This window comes from Octopus sinensis, linkage group LG23 (assembly GCF_006345805.1).
Source record: "Octopus sinensis linkage group LG23, ASM634580v1, whole genome shotgun sequence".
In the NCBI taxonomy this organism is placed as follows: Eukaryota; Metazoa; Mollusca; class Cephalopoda; order Octopoda; family Octopodidae; genus Octopus; species Octopus sinensis.
Genome location: NC_043019.1, coordinates 3,078,334 through 3,097,819, shown reverse-complemented (window position 1 = coordinate 3,097,819; position 19,486 = coordinate 3,078,334). Strand labels below are relative to the sequence as shown.

At 28.6% G+C, this 19,486-nt stretch overlaps 1 protein-coding gene across 1 annotated transcript in view; it reads left to right on the top strand.

Moving 5' to 3' along the window:
• Positions 1-19,486, top strand: part of LOC115223644 — a 207,068-nt gene that overhangs the window by 46,622 nt on the left and 140,960 nt on the right. The window contains exons 17-23 of the mRNA XM_036512623.1: positions 941-976; positions 6,407-6,439; positions 12,729-12,767; positions 13,296-13,334; positions 16,171-16,209; positions 16,775-16,813; positions 19,308-19,346. Of these exons, the coding sequence (XP_036368516.1) occupies positions 941-976; positions 6,407-6,439; positions 12,729-12,767; positions 13,296-13,334; positions 16,171-16,209; positions 16,775-16,813; positions 19,308-19,346 (264 nt within the window). The remainder of the gene's footprint in view (positions 1-940; positions 977-6,406; positions 6,440-12,728; positions 12,768-13,295; positions 13,335-16,170; positions 16,210-16,774; positions 16,814-19,307; positions 19,347-19,486) is intronic.

Below are 19,486 nucleotides of genomic sequence, written 5' to 3'. Positions count from 1 at the left end.
GCCGAGTGTCTTCCCGACTCCTAGGGCAAAGAAACTCATAGTGTATATTGGTAGGCCATTAAACCAAACTCAGTAGTTCGTTCATTTTTTTTTTTTTTAAGTTAAATTAAAATACATGAGCAGCAACAGTTCTCACATCGACAATGCTCTTCTCAATACGTGTGATGTACCAGTTAAGACAATTTATTATTTATTATTATTATTATTATCATTATTATTATCATTATTATTATTATTATTATTATCATTATTATCATTATTATTATTATTATTATCATTATTATCATCTTTGTTTACATATGCAACAATGGTCTATCATTCCACTTACTTAACTTTATCATACATTATATATATAAATTTTATGGAATAAATAATATGGTGTACATTCTGAAGTCTCTCCTTCATTGCAGTCAATAGTGGAAGAATTCTTATTCATTTAGGTGTATAATGATAATGTATACTAATGATATGATATACTAATTTTACTGTTTATGTTAATGTGTTTTAACTGATACAACTTACTTCTCAGTCATAATTACAACTTTGTTTCTTGTTATTAGATTTTGAAGTTCATTATAATGACTGAAGCAAAATATGTTTTCAATTTCTGATAATATTTAACTAATTTTAACTATTGTGATACTCTTTTGCTATGTATTTAATACTGCTAAGTATTTGTTGAGTAGAAAACTGCTATGAATTGTAGTTGCAAATAAAATAGTTGAACAATAGATGTTATAGAATTTATTTTACTACATATCTTTTCTGAGTCCAAATTACTCTAATTCCATTATCACTTCTTGTTCCATCAAGGAGATGAAACAGTACCACTATTGGAATCAATCTGTGTTAAATTAATCAAAAGAAATTATTTCATGAAAGAAGTCATGAAATTGAAATATTTAGATATTTTGTTTATTAGTGATTTTTGTTTTGACAGCTCCTCCTACAACACCTCCAAAAGTAATTTCAACTGGTAAGCAAACATTATTAATCATGGATTTAATCATAATTTTCAGCATGTGGACACTAACAGAACTTAAAAGAATAATATTTCTTCATTTCTTTTCTGGTTTCTGATATTTTCATTTTGTGATGAGAAGGCAAGAATATTCTAGTTTCTGAATATTTGTTGAAATATATTTATAGGGTTCATATGATTATAGTGTTTTCTCAAAAGTGAAAAGAATTATATTAACAAGCAAAATGATCTAATTTTTATAATTATCGTTGAATTTGTAGAAGTTTGCATCTTTGAAAAACCAATAACAAAATAATGTCTGGTTTCAGATCAAGTAGAACAACAGTTTTGTTTAATTTTTTTATAAATTGTTTTACAGATTAAATATCAGTTTTCCAAATGTTGATTTTAATCTGTTCCAAATAACATCTCTAGCAAGTTAATTCCATTATTTGTATTGAAAACTGCATTTTACTCTGGATAAGAATTCTAATTTGTATGCACATATTCAAATTAACAATCTTACCAGCAATATTAGAAATAGTGCAAATTTAAAGTATTGATATTATAAGCAAATGCTTTAAAGATAATAATTTTATATATAACAGTAACATTTCTATTCATTCTTAGTAGGCTTTGGCAGATTCAATTGTGAATATGTGATCGCTGTTTTTGTCATCAAAGAACTCCTTTTCCCTTTAGGTGATGCGTTTTCAAACATGCAATTATCCAATGATGTAAAACAACAGCAGTCAGATAAATGAATAGATGTGTTCAGATTCCCACTGCCTGATAACCAGTGTTGGTGTGTTTAAGTTCCCTTAACTTAGCAGTTTGGCAAAAAAAAAAGTCTGATAGAATAAACATCAAGCTTAAAAAATAAAAGTACTGGGGTCAATTCATTTGACTAAAGTTCCTCAAGGTGGTGCCCCAGCATAGCCACAGTCTAATGACTGAAACGAGTAAAAGATAAAAGATATATATATATATATATATATATATATATATATATATATATATATATAAAGGATAAAAACCTGAATAAGGGATAATAAAATCCAGTGAATATATTGGTTTATTACCTATTACAAAAAGTATTGACTATTACATTTAATATTCAACTGTAAGGTAATTAGATAAACTGGGGTTTATATATATTTTAGAAAAATAAGAAAATAGAGATAAATTAATAATTATTTATTAATTATAAAAATTGGACATCATCTCTGACAGCTGTTTCGATTCAAGACTTTAGAAATTAATTGGTATAAGAGTATATCTTTTTCCACTCCTATGAGATTCAACTTTAAAATGTTTTAAATTATACTTATTAATTTCTAAAATCTTGAATCAAAACAGCTGTCAGAGATGATGTCCAATTTTTGTAATTAATAAATAATTGTTAATTTAATTATCTCTATTTTCTAGAGACGGAAACTGAAAGAAGCCTGTCATATATATATCTGTGTGTGTGTGTGTCTTTGTTTCTCACCCCATCACTGCTTGACAACTGATGTTGGTGTGTTTATGTGTCCGTAACTTAGCAGTTTGGCAGACAAGACTGATAGAATAAGTACTAGGCTTAAAAATATAAGTCCTGGGGCATGATTTGTTCGACTAAAATCCTTCAAGGCTGTGCTCCTGTGTGGCTGCAGTCAAATGACTAAAACAAGTAAAAGAAAAGTATATATATATATACACACACACAGTATAGGCCAAAAGTCACGAACAAAATAAGTTCAATACGCTCCAGAGATGTCAAAGACATGCTTCAGTTTTTCTAAATTTGTATAAAGTAAATAAAATAATAATGAATACACACCTGCATGTACATGATAACATGAATAATAATCATAACATAATACAAATAAAATGTCTTGGTGCACAAGTTTTGGCCCATCTTGTATATGTCTTATTTTTGTTGAGTTAATCTCTTGTTAGTCTGAATTTCACCTGTGGATGCACTTTTTTTTCTCAACAGTTAACAGTAAATGTCTGCTGCATTTAACCACAGATTATATAGTTATATTCTTTAAACAATACTTGTATATACCCTTCATCCCTACCCAATATTTACAGTTATTGCCTATCTCTAATCTCCTCTGCCCCCATCTCTTACTCCTTATCCCACTTTTCTGTTCTGGCTTGAGTTGGATCAGTCAGCATGCACTGATGGGCCAGAGGGGTTGTACCAAGCTCCAGTGTCTGTTTAAGTATGATTGCTACATCTGGGATGCCCTTCCTAACGCCAATCACTTCACAGACTTCTTTTATGTGGCATCATCACTTAGAGGTCACCAAGTACCTGCAAGACAAGACCCCTTAGCTGACTAGGATATGTCATTGAGGGATATGAAAGTATGATGAAGAGACAGGAACAGATATATTGTTGAAGAGGTGAATAAGTAGCTCCCTTATCTGGGAAGTGAGTTGTGAGGTTAAGGTACAAGTTGAATAGAAAAGACAGAATATGTGTGTGTGTGTGTGTGTGTGTGTATATATATATATAAACACACACACACACACTAAATGGCACTGAATACCAAATCAAAGTATTGATATTTGCTAGGTTAAGGTAGTGAACTGGCAGGATCATTAGCACACCAGACAAAATACTTAGCAAAATTTCATTCATCATTGTTCTGAGTTCAAATTTCATTTTGTTGCCAATATTGTGAAAGGTACATTAAATGAGGAATAGAGTTGTAATTTTTCTAATTCCTGTCATATTATATATGCATGATACTTGCAATGATTAACATTATATTCTCTGAATTCAGTGTATATTACATGAATACTTTGCTAGAAAGAAGTTTTATAGATAAAAGGTAGTTTTATTGTAAAAGATGAAGGTATTGGAAATGTTAAAAATAGCTCTATAATTTTTTCATCATACTTTCTTTTCTATGTGTAATATAATTCAAATGGATCTCTATCATGTTCCAATTGTGTTCTGATTGTTTGATCAATGAAACAGCCTATTCATTAACATGTAAATGGCTGAGTATTTTACAGATATGTGTATTCTTAATGTAAAATTTTGGGAGAATCTGCATGACAGAGTTGGCCCTTTGAATTACAGATACAATTAAAACTGGGCTTCCAGACAGTTTTTCATCTACACAGTTTCACTAACAAAGCTTATATCACCTTCAATTTAGTGCTTTCTCAGGGTGAGATGTTGTAGGAATAAAACTGAGATCTCCTAAATGAAGAGCAAACTCCCTAACTATTTGGGCACATTTGTGTGCTGGTACTGTAGGCAACAAGTTCACTTAATTCTTAAAACCAACATGTATATTTGATAACCTGAAATGAGATAGCTATCACTGTTATTAGTATCAGTTTAACTTCCCTTATTCCAGAGGTGGTAAAATAAAGCACTGGATAGAGGCATGAACAATATAACTGACTAAATATGCCGCCCTGCAAAACTAAGCCTTGTTCTTATGTTAGGATTATTTTTATGATGTAAAATGGCTGAGTGTTATGCTTTGCTGAGTGTTGGAGTAAATATTTTGATGCATCTATTTGTATTCCATTTAGTTGTATCGGTGCTCTAAACATACCATCCTTGTTATCATACTATGTTATTAACTATATCCTCCCATAAAGTTACATTCTTCTCATCCTATTTCTATTATAAATTGCCTAATTGTTTATTTAAATATATCATAAAATAAGATAAGTGTTAGAATATTGTTATCTATCTATTCAATATAATTTACGATAGACTTGCAGTTATACATTGTTAATCTGCAAAAAAAAAAAAAAAAAAAAAATTGTCATTTGTACTTGGCTAGTCTTTTAGCTGATTAATACTTTATGCTCAATATATTTTGCTAGTTTACAAAATATGGTGTAATTAGCAACAATTTTTAGAAAACTTTTAGAAAAACTCCACAGAAATCATCAACTGTTAACAATTAATTGTTTATTGTTAAATTAGGTTATTGTTGTTTATAGGGATACTATCTTTAATTATAAGTCACTAATTATATTAACTGGTCACTTCCAGTTCCAGCATGTTACTGAAATTTATTCACATCTATTTTCCAATTCTAAAATAACAGACTGAAATCAATATATGAACAATTTATTCTTTGTTCAGATACATTAAAAGTTTAAGTGAAATGTAACAGCCACCACTAAAAACTAAGAGAAGATAATGTTTGTTTGTTTTTACTCACCTGGCAGTTGTTACTTATTCTTTGATATTATTATATTGACTCAAACCTTGTTTATTATATATCACACTAAACCTTGTTTGTTACATATCACACTAAACCTCTATGTCATTCAATCATTTAATGCATTACACAATTATTATGTTACTGTCTAACAAATATTTGATAATACATGCAAGTTTACTTCAAATTTTTATTCTGATTTTAAAAATTAAATTTTATTTTTATTTTAATAAAAAGAATTGATTTTAGCAATATGTCTCGGTATTTACTTAGTTACTATGCTCAATTAGATAATATAATTGTCACTTCACTTTTAATATTTTCATGATAATATGATGATATGAAAATAACTTTATATCCAACGATGCCTGGTAATCATCATCATCATCATCATTTAACGTCTGTTTTCCATGCTAGCATGGGTTGGACGGTTTTGACTGAGGGCTGGCAACCAGATGGCTACACCAGGCTCCAGTCTTGATCTGGCAGAGTTTCTACAGCTGGATGCTCTTCCTAACACCAACCACTCTGAGAGTGTAGTGGGTGCTTTTTACGTGCCACCTGCACTAAAGAAATGAATTGTGGATTTGCTTTCAATAGCATTTAACTAAAGAATAATTTACACATCTTACACAGGTGTCACAACTTTGGTTCGAATTGAATATGTTTATAACAGGCTATTTTTTTACTGGTACTCAATGATCTTGGAATATTTAAAGTAAAGTTTGGAAGTGTCTTTAATGAAAGCTATGTTAATGTGACACACGCCAGTCTAAATTCTTAGTCTAGAAGATGAAATGTTATTGTCCCATCAGATAATTATTTTGTCCATCTTTATTTGAGCTAATTATTATTACAGCAGGTTTGATCCCAATCACTGGCTAAGACATATTTACTAGTGTTGAAAAGTATCTTTTCTGCTTTAGTTTGAATATCTTTGAATGAGTGCTTTATTCATTTGGATATTACAAGATTCTACCAAAGTAATGAGAAACAGTAAAAAGCAACATATATTATAAAGTAAATTGTTGACATAATTATGGTATCGCATTGAAATTTGTGTTGACTAATTTTGTTTGCCAACGAATTGTCTGTAATACTGATATTCATAAATACAACAGGAAGATGATAAAAGATATTTTTATTCTATATAGTAGCTTAGGTACTGTCAAAGTTGGAAAAAATTATGTACAAATGATACTATGTTATTATGCATTTTTATTTATTAATATATTAGATAATATAATTTTCTCAGGGCCACCAGCACCACGCGTGGAAGTATCAACTGGTAAGAATTTAGTAATTAACTAATTATAAAATTAAAACATACTTATCAATTAATGCTAACACTATTATTATTTACTAAATATTTTAAGAAATATATTTATCTTTCGTCCTAGATATTAGTTAATGTAGCTTATGATTTTTATAAAACATAAGCTGTATATCATCTTTCACTTCAAAATTTCTTCCTACATTGTGCCTGATATAATAGCTGACAACTTCAGTTGTTGATAAACTAATTCATAATCATGAATTGTATTAATATTTAGAAAATCTACTGTACTTATAGACAAAGCATATTTACAATTGCTGGAGTTAGCTTGATAATGTATAAAGCTAATATAAGGCATGAATGTATATGTGTATATTCATTGTTTTGAAATCACCAACAGAACATATTTTCATATATTTCAATGTTATTTTTGTACCATAAAGGAAAAAAACATTGTTTTCACCTCATGTTAGTCATTGATTTCTATGCATTTTTAATATGCATAAACAAAGAGTTGATACTCATCTAGAAATTGTACATAAGGTGATGGATTGGTTTAACTGTAAGATTGCTGAATAGGATATCTTGCAGTATCATTCTGGTTCTTTGTATTCTGACTGCAATTTCTGCAATGACACAGGTGTAAAGCTATGGATGTACTTTTCATTTAGACAATATAGTCTTACACACACACACACACACCTACCTAGCTCAGGTTTACACCTTGGAGAGGGATTTACAGGTGCTGATACTGGGACTTTCTGTAACAACTCTTCTGTCTAAGAATGTTGGTATTCTGAAATTCTTTTCCTAATTATATTTTCCTGCAGTTGTTCACTTTCTACATTTTAAGTGCAACATAAACAGCATCAGACTTGTCAGTTTCAGAGGGCCATAGGTAATACCCCTTTCTCCTGGCATGACATTACAAAGAAAAACACTAAAAAGAGTCATTGATTTAAAGATTTATCAATGTCTGTTAATTATCTGCATAAATTATCTTCTGTTAGAGTTTAGCTATATTAAAACTTATCCTCATCCAAGGTACAACATATGTGGTTTCAACATCTCATGCAGACTTCTTTTCATTTAACTTGACACTTCTAATCATAGATGGTGACATGTGAAAATTAATAATGCATGTTTAATAACAATTATAATTCTTCATAATGATAAAATAAATTCCATGTATTTTTCACGCCATATAATGGTGTTGTTGAATCTATAGTGACATAGTACATCAGTTCAGAATGTTGTATTTTTCTCTAGGTTAAATTGTCAATTAGTAATTAGATTCATGTCATCTCAAAATTATTTTATTTCTTTAGACTCAGAAAATTACTAGATTATAGTTATAAATATAAATAGATTTATATTTTCAGAATCCTGTTTAAAAATGTACCTAATTACCACTGAAACTGAATTATTAGATAATATAATTTACTAAAAATTAATGGAAATAAAATTATAGAAATTACTTACTAAGGTGGTATAAATATATATACTACCATGCCATTTGGTTTTCTTATGAGAAAGTGATTTATCAATGTAAAGTCAATATTGTAAAACTTCCTTAATTATGTTAAAATGAGATCATTGAATTGCTGATCAAATCATAAGCAAGGATATAATTTCCATAGCTCCTCTACATAAAGCTGAGAATAATTGATAGATTGATTTAATATGAAATAAATATTAATTAAAATATTTGCTTTGCATGCAATCAGTAACCAAATTACCATTACATATGATATTGTAAAATTTACATAACAGTTTATCATAAAAATAATTTTTTTGAATTATTTTAGCATCTTAATAAATTTTTAGCAAAATTTAATTAGAAGCTCATTCTTTGGGGAAATTTCTATTTATATAATTTAATGTTATACTTCTTTTATTCATAACTGGCAATAAATTAATATTTGACAAAAATATAGTTATTAATTTTAACTATGAATATAATTTAACTTAACTACTTTCCTGTGCATTTTATATACTAATAACCAGAAATATATTCCTAATATTTTCATTGAAGCATATCGTTATTTATAATTAAGTATATATGTTATTAATAAAATATCTCTGCTGAATTTGTTAATTCTTATAATGATGAGTATGTTTAAAAAATATACACATAAAACAATTTTTGGGATATAAGGAAGCATGATGTATAAGTGACTATTACAGCTGACTCTTCATAATATCAGTTTTCTAAATCAGCATTTCATGTTTGTATTGTCATGTTTATGTCCTCTTTCATTATTTGTTTTGTAAATTAATATATTGCTGCATAATATGTATATATATTTGATAGTTTCGCCAAAGTTATAAAATGTAATTTCATAATTTGCTTGGTATGAACCTATAACCTTATGTGGAGGCACAATGGCTGAATGGTTAGAGCAGTCGACTCATGGTTGTAGCATCATGGTTTCGATTCCCAGACCAGGCGTTGTGAGTGTTTATTGAGCGAAAACACCTAAAGCTCCATGAGTCTCTGGCAAGGGGTGGTGGAAAACCCTGCTGTACTTTTTCACCACAATTTTTTCTCACTTTTTCTTCCTGTTTCTTTTGTACCTGCATTTCAAAGGGCCAGCCTTGTCATTCTCTGTGTCATGCCGAATCTCCCCAAGAACTACGTTAAGGGTACACTTGCACATTAATTTCACGAGCAAGCTGTTCCATTGATCAGATCATCTGGAACCCTCGTTGTCATAACCAACACAGTGCCACATTTTTATTACCTGATACATTATTTCTACATATATGAAGAAGTCTTTGGGTTATTTTAACATGTGCATTTTGTAGAAAATGTCAGAAATGGTGATGATGTTTTAATAAGATTATATTATTTATTGCTGCAGAAAAACAAATGACTAGCATATGTTGTAAAAATATGAATTAGCCATTTGTAAAATGCATAGTGAGGATGTAAAAGTCACAGGAGAGAATGATTGATTGCCTGTAACAAAACTAAAAACATAATAGGCTATCTAGAGAACCTTTAATTTGTATTTAAATTATGTATAAGAAAATTGCAATTGAAAGTTAGCAGTTTGTAACTGTCATTAGCCTGAAGTTGTATGTGTAACAAAGCTTTAAGATGTTATAATACTGCAAACACAGATCACATCAGAAGGGGTTAACTTGCATTGCTGACTATGACTTTTCCTGGTTTCCTGGTGGAAAAATTACCTGAGAAACTGACCATTTTTCAAGGGAAAGATTTTACTCTCATCTATATAACACATGAGTAACAACCTGTTTTAAAATCTTGTATACTTGTGTGTCATTATTATAAAATTAATACATTACACATTATATGATTATGCCTGTTGTATATCTGTTAATTGCTAAAAGTTGTGGCAAATATTTTATACTATTTTGAAATAGATTTAAGATCATACTTCTACTTCTGTGACAAATTTTGTTTCTGCTATTTATCATTTACATCACTTCAACTGTTCATAGTTTCCAAGAAGTCCCTATTCTTCTAAATCATTTTCGCTCCTATGTCTATTAAAGTAAGACTCACATTAGATTACTGATAACATACAAGATATGGTACTTTTGCTACACACATTAAAATCTGAGATCTTAAAAGAATGGCCAGTCCATTGATTGGAAAATATTTAGCTAGCCTTTCTCTACAGTCACATGCTTACATATTTACTGTTTCTTCTCCCTATTTCTTCTACCCTAGCTACAAGAATCTCTGCTTCTCTGAACTAGTCAATCTGCTTCAATATTTACTTCACCTGCTCTTTTTTCCTTCTCCTGTTCTCCCTGTTGTGTCACCTTTCAGATGTCACACTGAACATTTTGACTACTTTTCCACCCCATAATGCAATCCTCTCCCAATTCATATTTTTCTACAGTCACTGGTTTATGGTGAGAATGAACATCAATCACATCATTCTCACTACCCTAGGAGATAGGCTTTCAATGATCATTGGTACTGATCTTCCTACTCTGACTATTTTATTAAGAAAACAAAACAAAAAATTATATCTAATGTAAGGTTCATTCTGTATTATAATTAGAGCACACTGAATTACCATCGAGGAAATGGAATTTCATAATTTCCTCAGGTTTTAGATGTTATCCATTTTATCATTAACTTGCTTCTGAACACATTTAAAATTTTTACCATTATTATTATCATGATCTATTTATATTTATTGGTATGACCTGAATAGCTTTTATGCATCACTGTAAAAAATGTTATTGTCTCATGAAGTACAATATTTTTGTGAAGTTCTTAATAAGTATAATTAATTTAAATCAGTGATAAAATACATGATATTCAGTGAGTAAGATAAACGTTATACAAATTCTCAAACTAACTAATTAACATAAGAAAGTGATATAAGATTTATACCTTCGCAAATTAATATCTTCACAGTTAAACCTATGAAGATATCAATTTGTATGAGTTTAGTGATTATATTAACTAATACATTACTTTTGTATAGTTATCATTTTTCCCTATACAGTTAATTCTTCTTTGTGTGTAATAGAATATGAAAATCTATTTTATTATTTATTAAACTTTAGAAAAACTTATCCCTAAATATTTTATTTTTAATTTTAAATAAAACTAAATACCGTAAAAATCATATTTAAACTGTATGATAATGCATAATTTTTACATAGTGAAAGAATCCCTGATAAAACATAAATAGTCACTGTATTAAATCTTACACGACTTCCCCAATTATTCTAAATTGATGTCATGTACCTTATATACATACACACACACTCATATCAAATATAATTTTATGATTCTTTCAGAAACAGTTACAGGAATATTTAAAAAATTAGATATGAACTAAATTTAACACTAGATGCTAGTTGTGCTTCTCATAATATATAATAATCTGTAATATTAAGATTACCTATTTACCAAAAGATTATCTATTTACCAAAATTTATTTATTTACCAAAATTTAACAAATCTTTTAGTAATTCTATATATTATCATCAAAGTATCTTCATAGATTGTGCATAAAATTTCTTCTACAAAATTTGGTTGACAAAATCAATACATACATTTGTCACTCATGTATGAGAAATTTATGTACACACATGAGTGCATACACTTCTGTATCAAATCCTATCAACTGATACTTGCCTGGGTCTAACCATTTCTGAAAGAGCTATAAAAATTAAATTTATATGTGTGTGAGTGTGTGTGTATGACTTAATTAACTTGGTTTAATTTTAAAATAATTGGGGAATATGTATAAGATCTGCTATTATAGTCATGCTCAGAAGGCAGTGAGCTGGCAGAATTATTAGCATGCTGGGCAAAATGCTTAGCAGTATTTCATCTGTCTTTACATTCTGAGTTCAGATTCTGCCAGGGTCAACTTTGCCTTTCATCCTTTCAAGGTCAATAAATTAAGTACCAGTTGCATACTGGGTTGATCTAATTGACTGGCCCCCTCCCAATAAATTTCAGTCTTGTGCCTATAGTAGAAAGGATTATAGTCATGATCTTATCAGAGAGTTTTTCATTATTAATAAATTGCAAATTGTTACCCAATTTAAAGGGTAAATAGATAATTTATACTCCATTTAGTTTTATTGGACCATTCATATTTCTGGTTGAAAAATTAAAATCTTTGTTGGTAGATGCATTATATACAGGTTAAGATTGTTGATAATTATATAACAGTCGTAGTTACACTATTACCTTTTCATACCAAATAGATATGTATAACAAAGAGTTATTAACAAGGGCTTATCAATCCAGGCAAAATACTTTATAAGCTCTCTGTTAATGCAAATACAGCAGGCTAACAAAGTTTTTTAGATTAATAAAGGATGCTATGTATGCCTGTGAGAGGGTCTGAGGCTCATCACTATTCTTTTTTGTAAACCCATGGTTGTATTCCTAGGTAAGCTGGTTTTATACACACAGTGATATACAAGACAGGGTATAAATAATGTTCATTACATATTCCTTTATTGTAGTAAATTCCACTTACAGCTGTTTCTGAGAGTATAGGTTCATTCATTGATCGGTTTACTCAGTTGATCAATGGATCAACTGAGAAAAATTGAATGACCTTAAAGAATAATGCTATCATCAGAGCCATAGCATTCTTCTTTGTTTTTCACCTATTTTTTTGTAAATAACGAGGCAGTTTTTTTTTGTTGCTATTCTAATTGATACTATGTATGATAAGGAATGTATTAATTATATAGAAGCATATATTTTATCCTCAGTCTCTAATAATTCTGTGGTAATTTGATGTTATTATGTCAGTGAATTGTCAAATTTCATATTTTATAGCTCCTGTAGTTCCAGTTAAATTTGTAGAATTATCAGCTGGTGAGAGTTCAGAGTTTAAATTAAATAGTAACTAAAAATAACATTAAATTTTATATGTTGCATCCCATATACTATTTATACTAGAAAGTATAAATTCTATATCATCTTAATAATACTCTACATAGATCTAATTAAATTGTGCATAATCAAATTACTTACTATATTTTACTATGATGGCCTATAATATACATATAATTATTTTAAAATAATTATCAAAAAGTGATAAAAAAGAATTATTAATTTGATTTTTAAAATTCCTTTACAATATTGAAGAACAATATATTTTTGTACAATGCTAGATATGTTAGCCTGAATTCATGATAACGTTTTATGAAACTTAAATGTCTGTTTCAAATCATATATTGATAGTTTAAAATTTTTCCTTTAAATATTAACTTTTACATTTTGTAAGGAGTACAAATTTCACCCAATGAATTCATAAACAAAATGTGATACAATATCTCTTTGAAGTATTTGAAAATACATTCCCTTTTATATCTCACATGTAAGATAATATATTTTTAACAGCTGCATTTCCCCCTGTTATACCCTTGGAAATTAAAACTGGTAAGAAAATTAGTACCTAACAAAAACTGAACTAATATTAATGACTATGAACATTATTTAACTTGACTGTACTTTCATGAGAATATTTAAAATGAATGTTATATTCTTATAACCACAAGTATATTCTTAATATTATCATTAAAACATAGCTATTAATAATTAAATAACTAGTATAATTTATATTTATGAAAAATAAATAATCTCTGTTGAAATGCATTTCAGTAATTGTAATAATGAAGAATATGTAACTGAAAGATGTACATAATATAGCATTCACATCGTTTCAAATGCAATAAAATATGTTTTATGTGTCCATATTCATGTTTATATTATAATGCTTTTATCTCTGTTTTAAGCTATTTAATTAAAAATATATTTTTTAAGTCATCAAAATATTTCTAATATTTTGAGAAATACTAAGGCAGCAGCTGGCAGAATCATAAGCATACCCAGCTAAGTGCTTAGTTGCATTTTGTCTGTCTTTACATTCTGAGTTCAAATTTACTGAGGTTGACTTTGTCTTTGAACCTCCCAGAGTCAATAAAATAAGTATGAGTTAACCACTGGGGTCAGTGTAATCGACTTAACCCCTCTCCCAAACTTGGTGGCCTTGTGCCAAAATGTGAAATCAATATTTTGAGAAATACTGCAAAATTTAGTGCAATGATAATTTACTGCTACAAACCCATGGCGTGATAAATTAATTCCAAATTTTCTATGAAATACTTATTTTGTTATTATTTTTAACATTTTCCCTAATATATATTAAATAAAGTAGACCATAGTCAGCCCACATAATAGAGTTCTTTCAATACATTGTTGTAAAGTAATATGTACTCAAAATTTTCTAATTCAAACATAACTATGAATTATATTGTTAACAATAATATAATGGAATAAATTAGTTTTTATTATATCATACTAATAATTTTACTAACACACATTATCTAAACAATGTGTTATTTAAGATGCTGAAAGTGGTTAACTTGATGTTTTAGTAGTGAAGCAAATGGATGATTTGCACTTCAAATTACATTATTAGCACTATTGTGGCGAAAGTACTTAACAGTATTGGGATAATTCACTATATCATTAGTGAAAGCTTTATAAAGTTAAAAATGATTTGAGAGCTGTTGGCTTTGAGTTTTCCATTTCAAAAGGTAAAAACAGAAATTTTTGTCTGAGCTGATTTATGTTTATGTAATCAGACATAACTTCCATTAGTAGGCTTGCAAATTCAGTTTTAACCCTTTAGTGTTTAAACTGGCCAAATCCGGCCCAATATATTCTACATGTTTTATATTCAAACTGGCAATATCTAGCTTCTCACACCTAACCTACAATGCCATTCTAAAAATAAACAATCACATCATTGAAAACCTCAAAGCTGTAAGATAATCCAGGATTAAGTCAAAACAATTTGAGTGAAAAAGTATTACATTTAACAGAGTAATCTAAACATTAAAGGGTTAAGGCTCAAACTAATGACTGACTCATAAGAATATATATATATATACATCTTAAAGATAATTAAGATAGATCATTTAATAACTCCTAATGTTCATCAACATTTTGGCATGAGTTTGTCCCTGGTAAAATTGTTTCACAGAGTTTATCATATGATATATATCCTCACATCTAGAAACATTTATGATAATTCCAGAAGTGAAGGAAAATTCAGTTTAAAATTGTTTTCATTAGATCAATTGTAGCTGTACCTATTAATACAGGTAATTTATTCTTGCTTAATAATTCTCATCACCTAATAATTCTAGTTATCAAATTGTGAAACTGTTTGACTGCCACAACAAAATTCTCTCTATGGAGGATATCAATGTTGAATATTGATCACTAATTATTCTGAGTTCTTCAAATTTTAGCATGGTACACTAAAAATAAATAATACACTTAAAATGTTATTTCATTGTTATATATTCTTGTTTCAAAATATCAGTATTGTTTCAGATGAGTTCTATAGAAACACAGTGGTTCAGTATTGAATGCTACATGATGTATGCTTACACATGTCTTATAATATGCATCTACCTAATTCCCAGTCAGAACCATAATAAGATTATGACATTATATATGATCTGGATAGAGCTGGTATTTATCTTTTAGTTTGATATAATATAGATTGCCTTTATCAGTGTTAATCACCAGATTTCTTATTTAGATAATCCTTATTCATATTCTTCATCACATCATTTACTTTCTTAGTAGACAATAACTATGTTTTAATTATTTATATGTGAAAAAAGATTTATTCTAGTCTATAATTAGAGAATATTGAATCTCCAGTGATATGATAAAATGTCTTAATTCATGTAATAAATGATAATTCACTTTATCAAATTATACTAAGCTAATGTGATTAGTTTAACATATCAGATAATATAATATTCACAACTTCTCTTTTACCTATTAAACATGATTAAGTATTAACAGGTAATAAATCAGCAAGCAAATTCAGCATAAGATATATATTACATATCTAAATATTCAGCCCTTCATGATATAAATAAACCGAAATTGTTTAATACATAAACCATCTTTAACTTTGTGTTTATCATAACTGAAATCATTCTAGATGGTTTAATAAATTATGCTTAAAATTTGATAACATATTTTAACATAACCTGATAAAATATTTTAAAATATTTTCATTTTCCATTGTCTATAAATGATAAGAATTTATTATCTATGATTATTGATACCATATATAATAAAGAGTGTATTAGTTATGTAGGAATATATGTTATACTCAGTGCCCAATTATTATTTGGTAATATGATGTTATATCAGTTAACTGTTGAATTTCATATCATTTTCTTAGCTCCTGCAGCTCCCGTTAAAATTTTGGAATTATCAACTGGTAAGAATTCAGAGCTTAAATTGAATAGGAACTAAATGTAATATCCAATTTTAAATGTTACATACCCCATTTACTATACATACCAGAAATTATAAAATACTTCATTAATTTTGTAATTCCCTATAATAATCTAAGTAAACAGTGCATACTTAAATTACTTCCCATATTATACTATGATAGGCTGTAATATTCACAAAATTATTTCGGAACGAGTATCAAGAATGATAAAATACTTTAATATTCTCTATCTTTACTTAAAAGTTCTACATTATCAATGCATGATTAATTGACCTCATATATTTTTTAAATCTTTGAAAGCTATATTTGTATAATTCAATATATGTAAGCCTTAATTCATGATAATATTCTATGAAAATCGACGTGTATATTTCAAATCATATATTGATAGTTTAAAATTTTTTTTAAAGTTGACTTTTATATGTAAGGAATTACAAACCTCACTTTATGAATTTCTGAACAAAATTTGATAAAAATGATATCTTGTTAAAGTATTTGATAATATATCCCCCTTTATCTCACATATAAGAAAAAATATTTTTAACAGATGCACTTCCCCTTGTTATACCTGTGGAAATTAAAACTGGTAAGAGAATTAACTAATAATAGAAACCATAAACATGATTTATCTTGACAGTACTTCCATGTTGAACAGCTAATGGATATGATATATTCTAATAGCTAGATATATTCATATTGTTTCAGAGGCATTCTTCATTAGATACATACTGGTTCAATATTGAATAGAGATTATGCTTATCTCCTAATTTTTATAGGTTTCCTAACAGAAAATTTTCTCTAAGTTGATTTATATTAAAGTAATCAGACAAATTTCCATTACAGTGGAATTTCAAATTCAGTTTTAGAATTCAAATATTACACATGCGCACCCGTACACGCACACTGTATACCTAAATGCTAAACATCATTTAACAACTCTTTGTTATGCTCAATCACAGTGTATTATTGAGTCACAATTAAGACACCACACACCAAACCCACACTGATTCCATGAGAAGAGATACTGACAGCATCCTCCAATGTTGATATGCTTATCTTCTCTCTGTGATCAGTGAGAAAACACAAATGTTACTCTTATCAAGAAAACATCATCACACTACACATTCTTAATCATAATCAAAACTGCAACTAGAATCCTCATAATTGTTCTAATTGGTGAACCTTAATACCTCCAATGATCCCTCCATATATATAGTTCTGCTTCACATTGCCTGGCTCTTCTCTTTTGAAACCAGAAGATAACTCAGTCTCCAACAACTATTGACAATCTGCAAAGCTGAAGTGAAGCCCACATCTGGGACAATACTGGTGCTGCATTCAATGACATCTTAGAATGTACCTAGGAAAGAGACATTTGACTGATTTGCATAAAGTCATTCACAGACAGCACTCCAGCTTTTGATTCATAGGCATGCTGTCTACTTTATTTGTCTTTTCTACCACAATTATAGTGGTATCCAATCTAATCTGTTCCTCAGAGCTGGCTACATTTTGTTCCCCCCCTCCACTCAGACATCACACTGATAATAATGCCTAGGCCATTCTTTCTAGAAAGTCAGTTGTTAAGGATTCCTCTTTTGTTCATGTCTTTCCTACAGATGTTCATTTGCAAAAGTTGAAAAAGAACACTAATGGTGTCACTGTCACCAGCCTAGGATGGTCTGCAAGCTCTTCTCCTTCTGCTATAATCAGCAAGTTAATAAAAAGGAAGTTGAGAGTATGATGACCATGCCCATATGATTGTAACCAGATATTACAATAGTTGTTGCACTTTAGCATTCCAAATGGTTTTGTATCTTAAATTTGAGTTTACTATTTTATGTAAACAATGGATCAGATACTCTTGCAGACAGATTTTTCTATGTTTAGATTGGTCTTAAAGTAATCAGTCAAACAATTTCCATTCCAGTGGTCCTTCACAAGCTAAAAAGGAGTGAATTAATGAGAAATAATTTATGATTTATTGACAGAGAGGATTCTAAAACTTTTTGTTTATTCTTGTCAATATTCTTACATGTGTTTGTGCCTGCTAACATTTGATCACTGAGTTTACCTTACAAAATATACCCTCATAATTTGACACAGACATTTTAGTTTCGCTACTTGGGGGGGGGGGGGCAGCATAAAACATATTTTTACTAGATGACGTATAACTGTACACATTGATAATTTCTTCTGTATATATTATCACTTTACAATCTTATTTAACATGCAGACATTTTTTTAAAACTCTGTTATCACAAATATGAAAGGTCTTCCTACAGAAATTATAAGCAGTATATCAATATTCAATATTGATCATTAATTAGATTAACTGGGCACTTCACATTCTACCATATTCCACATAGAAATAATGGACTTATGATTACAATGTTACTTTCATATTAATATACTTGTAAATAACCAGTTTCATTAAATTAGATAATTATTTGATAATATAATTTAATATCAACAATGCTTATAATCAAGAAATTACTTATTACATAGATAATCATAATAATTTTCTTCTTAACATAATCCTATTTCATCTCAACATTCATTAACTGTTTTATTGATATCCATACAAATATTATTCTAGTCTATGACTGAGATTATATTCTGTCACCAATGTTAGAATTTTAGTAAAACTTAACTCCTAATGATCTGCTTTTTCTCAGTTATTTATACCTAGTAATATAGCCTAGCATTACTCAGTTAATATTTAGTTTCACTGTTACCTGTTAAGCATGTATAATACTAGCAGGAATAAAATTTAGCTTCAAATATTTTTTTTACAATATTTGTCACATTTATGACATATCTAAATCATTCCTCAGTTATGACATATCTAAATCATTACTCTGTTAGGACATCATATAACAAAGGCTAAATCATAAAATACCTAAAAGATCTGTGTATTCTCATCATATCCTTTGTATCTTAAACTGAAAATATTGATAAAAGTTTTCTTAATTTCTACATGAAATTTGTAACATATGTTATACTCAGTCTCCAGTTATTCTAAGGTAATGTGATGTTATTACATTAGTAAACTAACTTATTTCATATCATTTTCATAGCTCCTCCAGCTCCAGTTAAACCTATGGAATTAACAACTGGTAAGAATTTAGTGCTTAAATAAATAGGAATTAAATATAACATTAAATAATATACATCCCATATATATACTATATGATATGCTGTATATATTATACATCCTGATAAACTATAATATTTCTGTACCAAAATTAAAAGATAT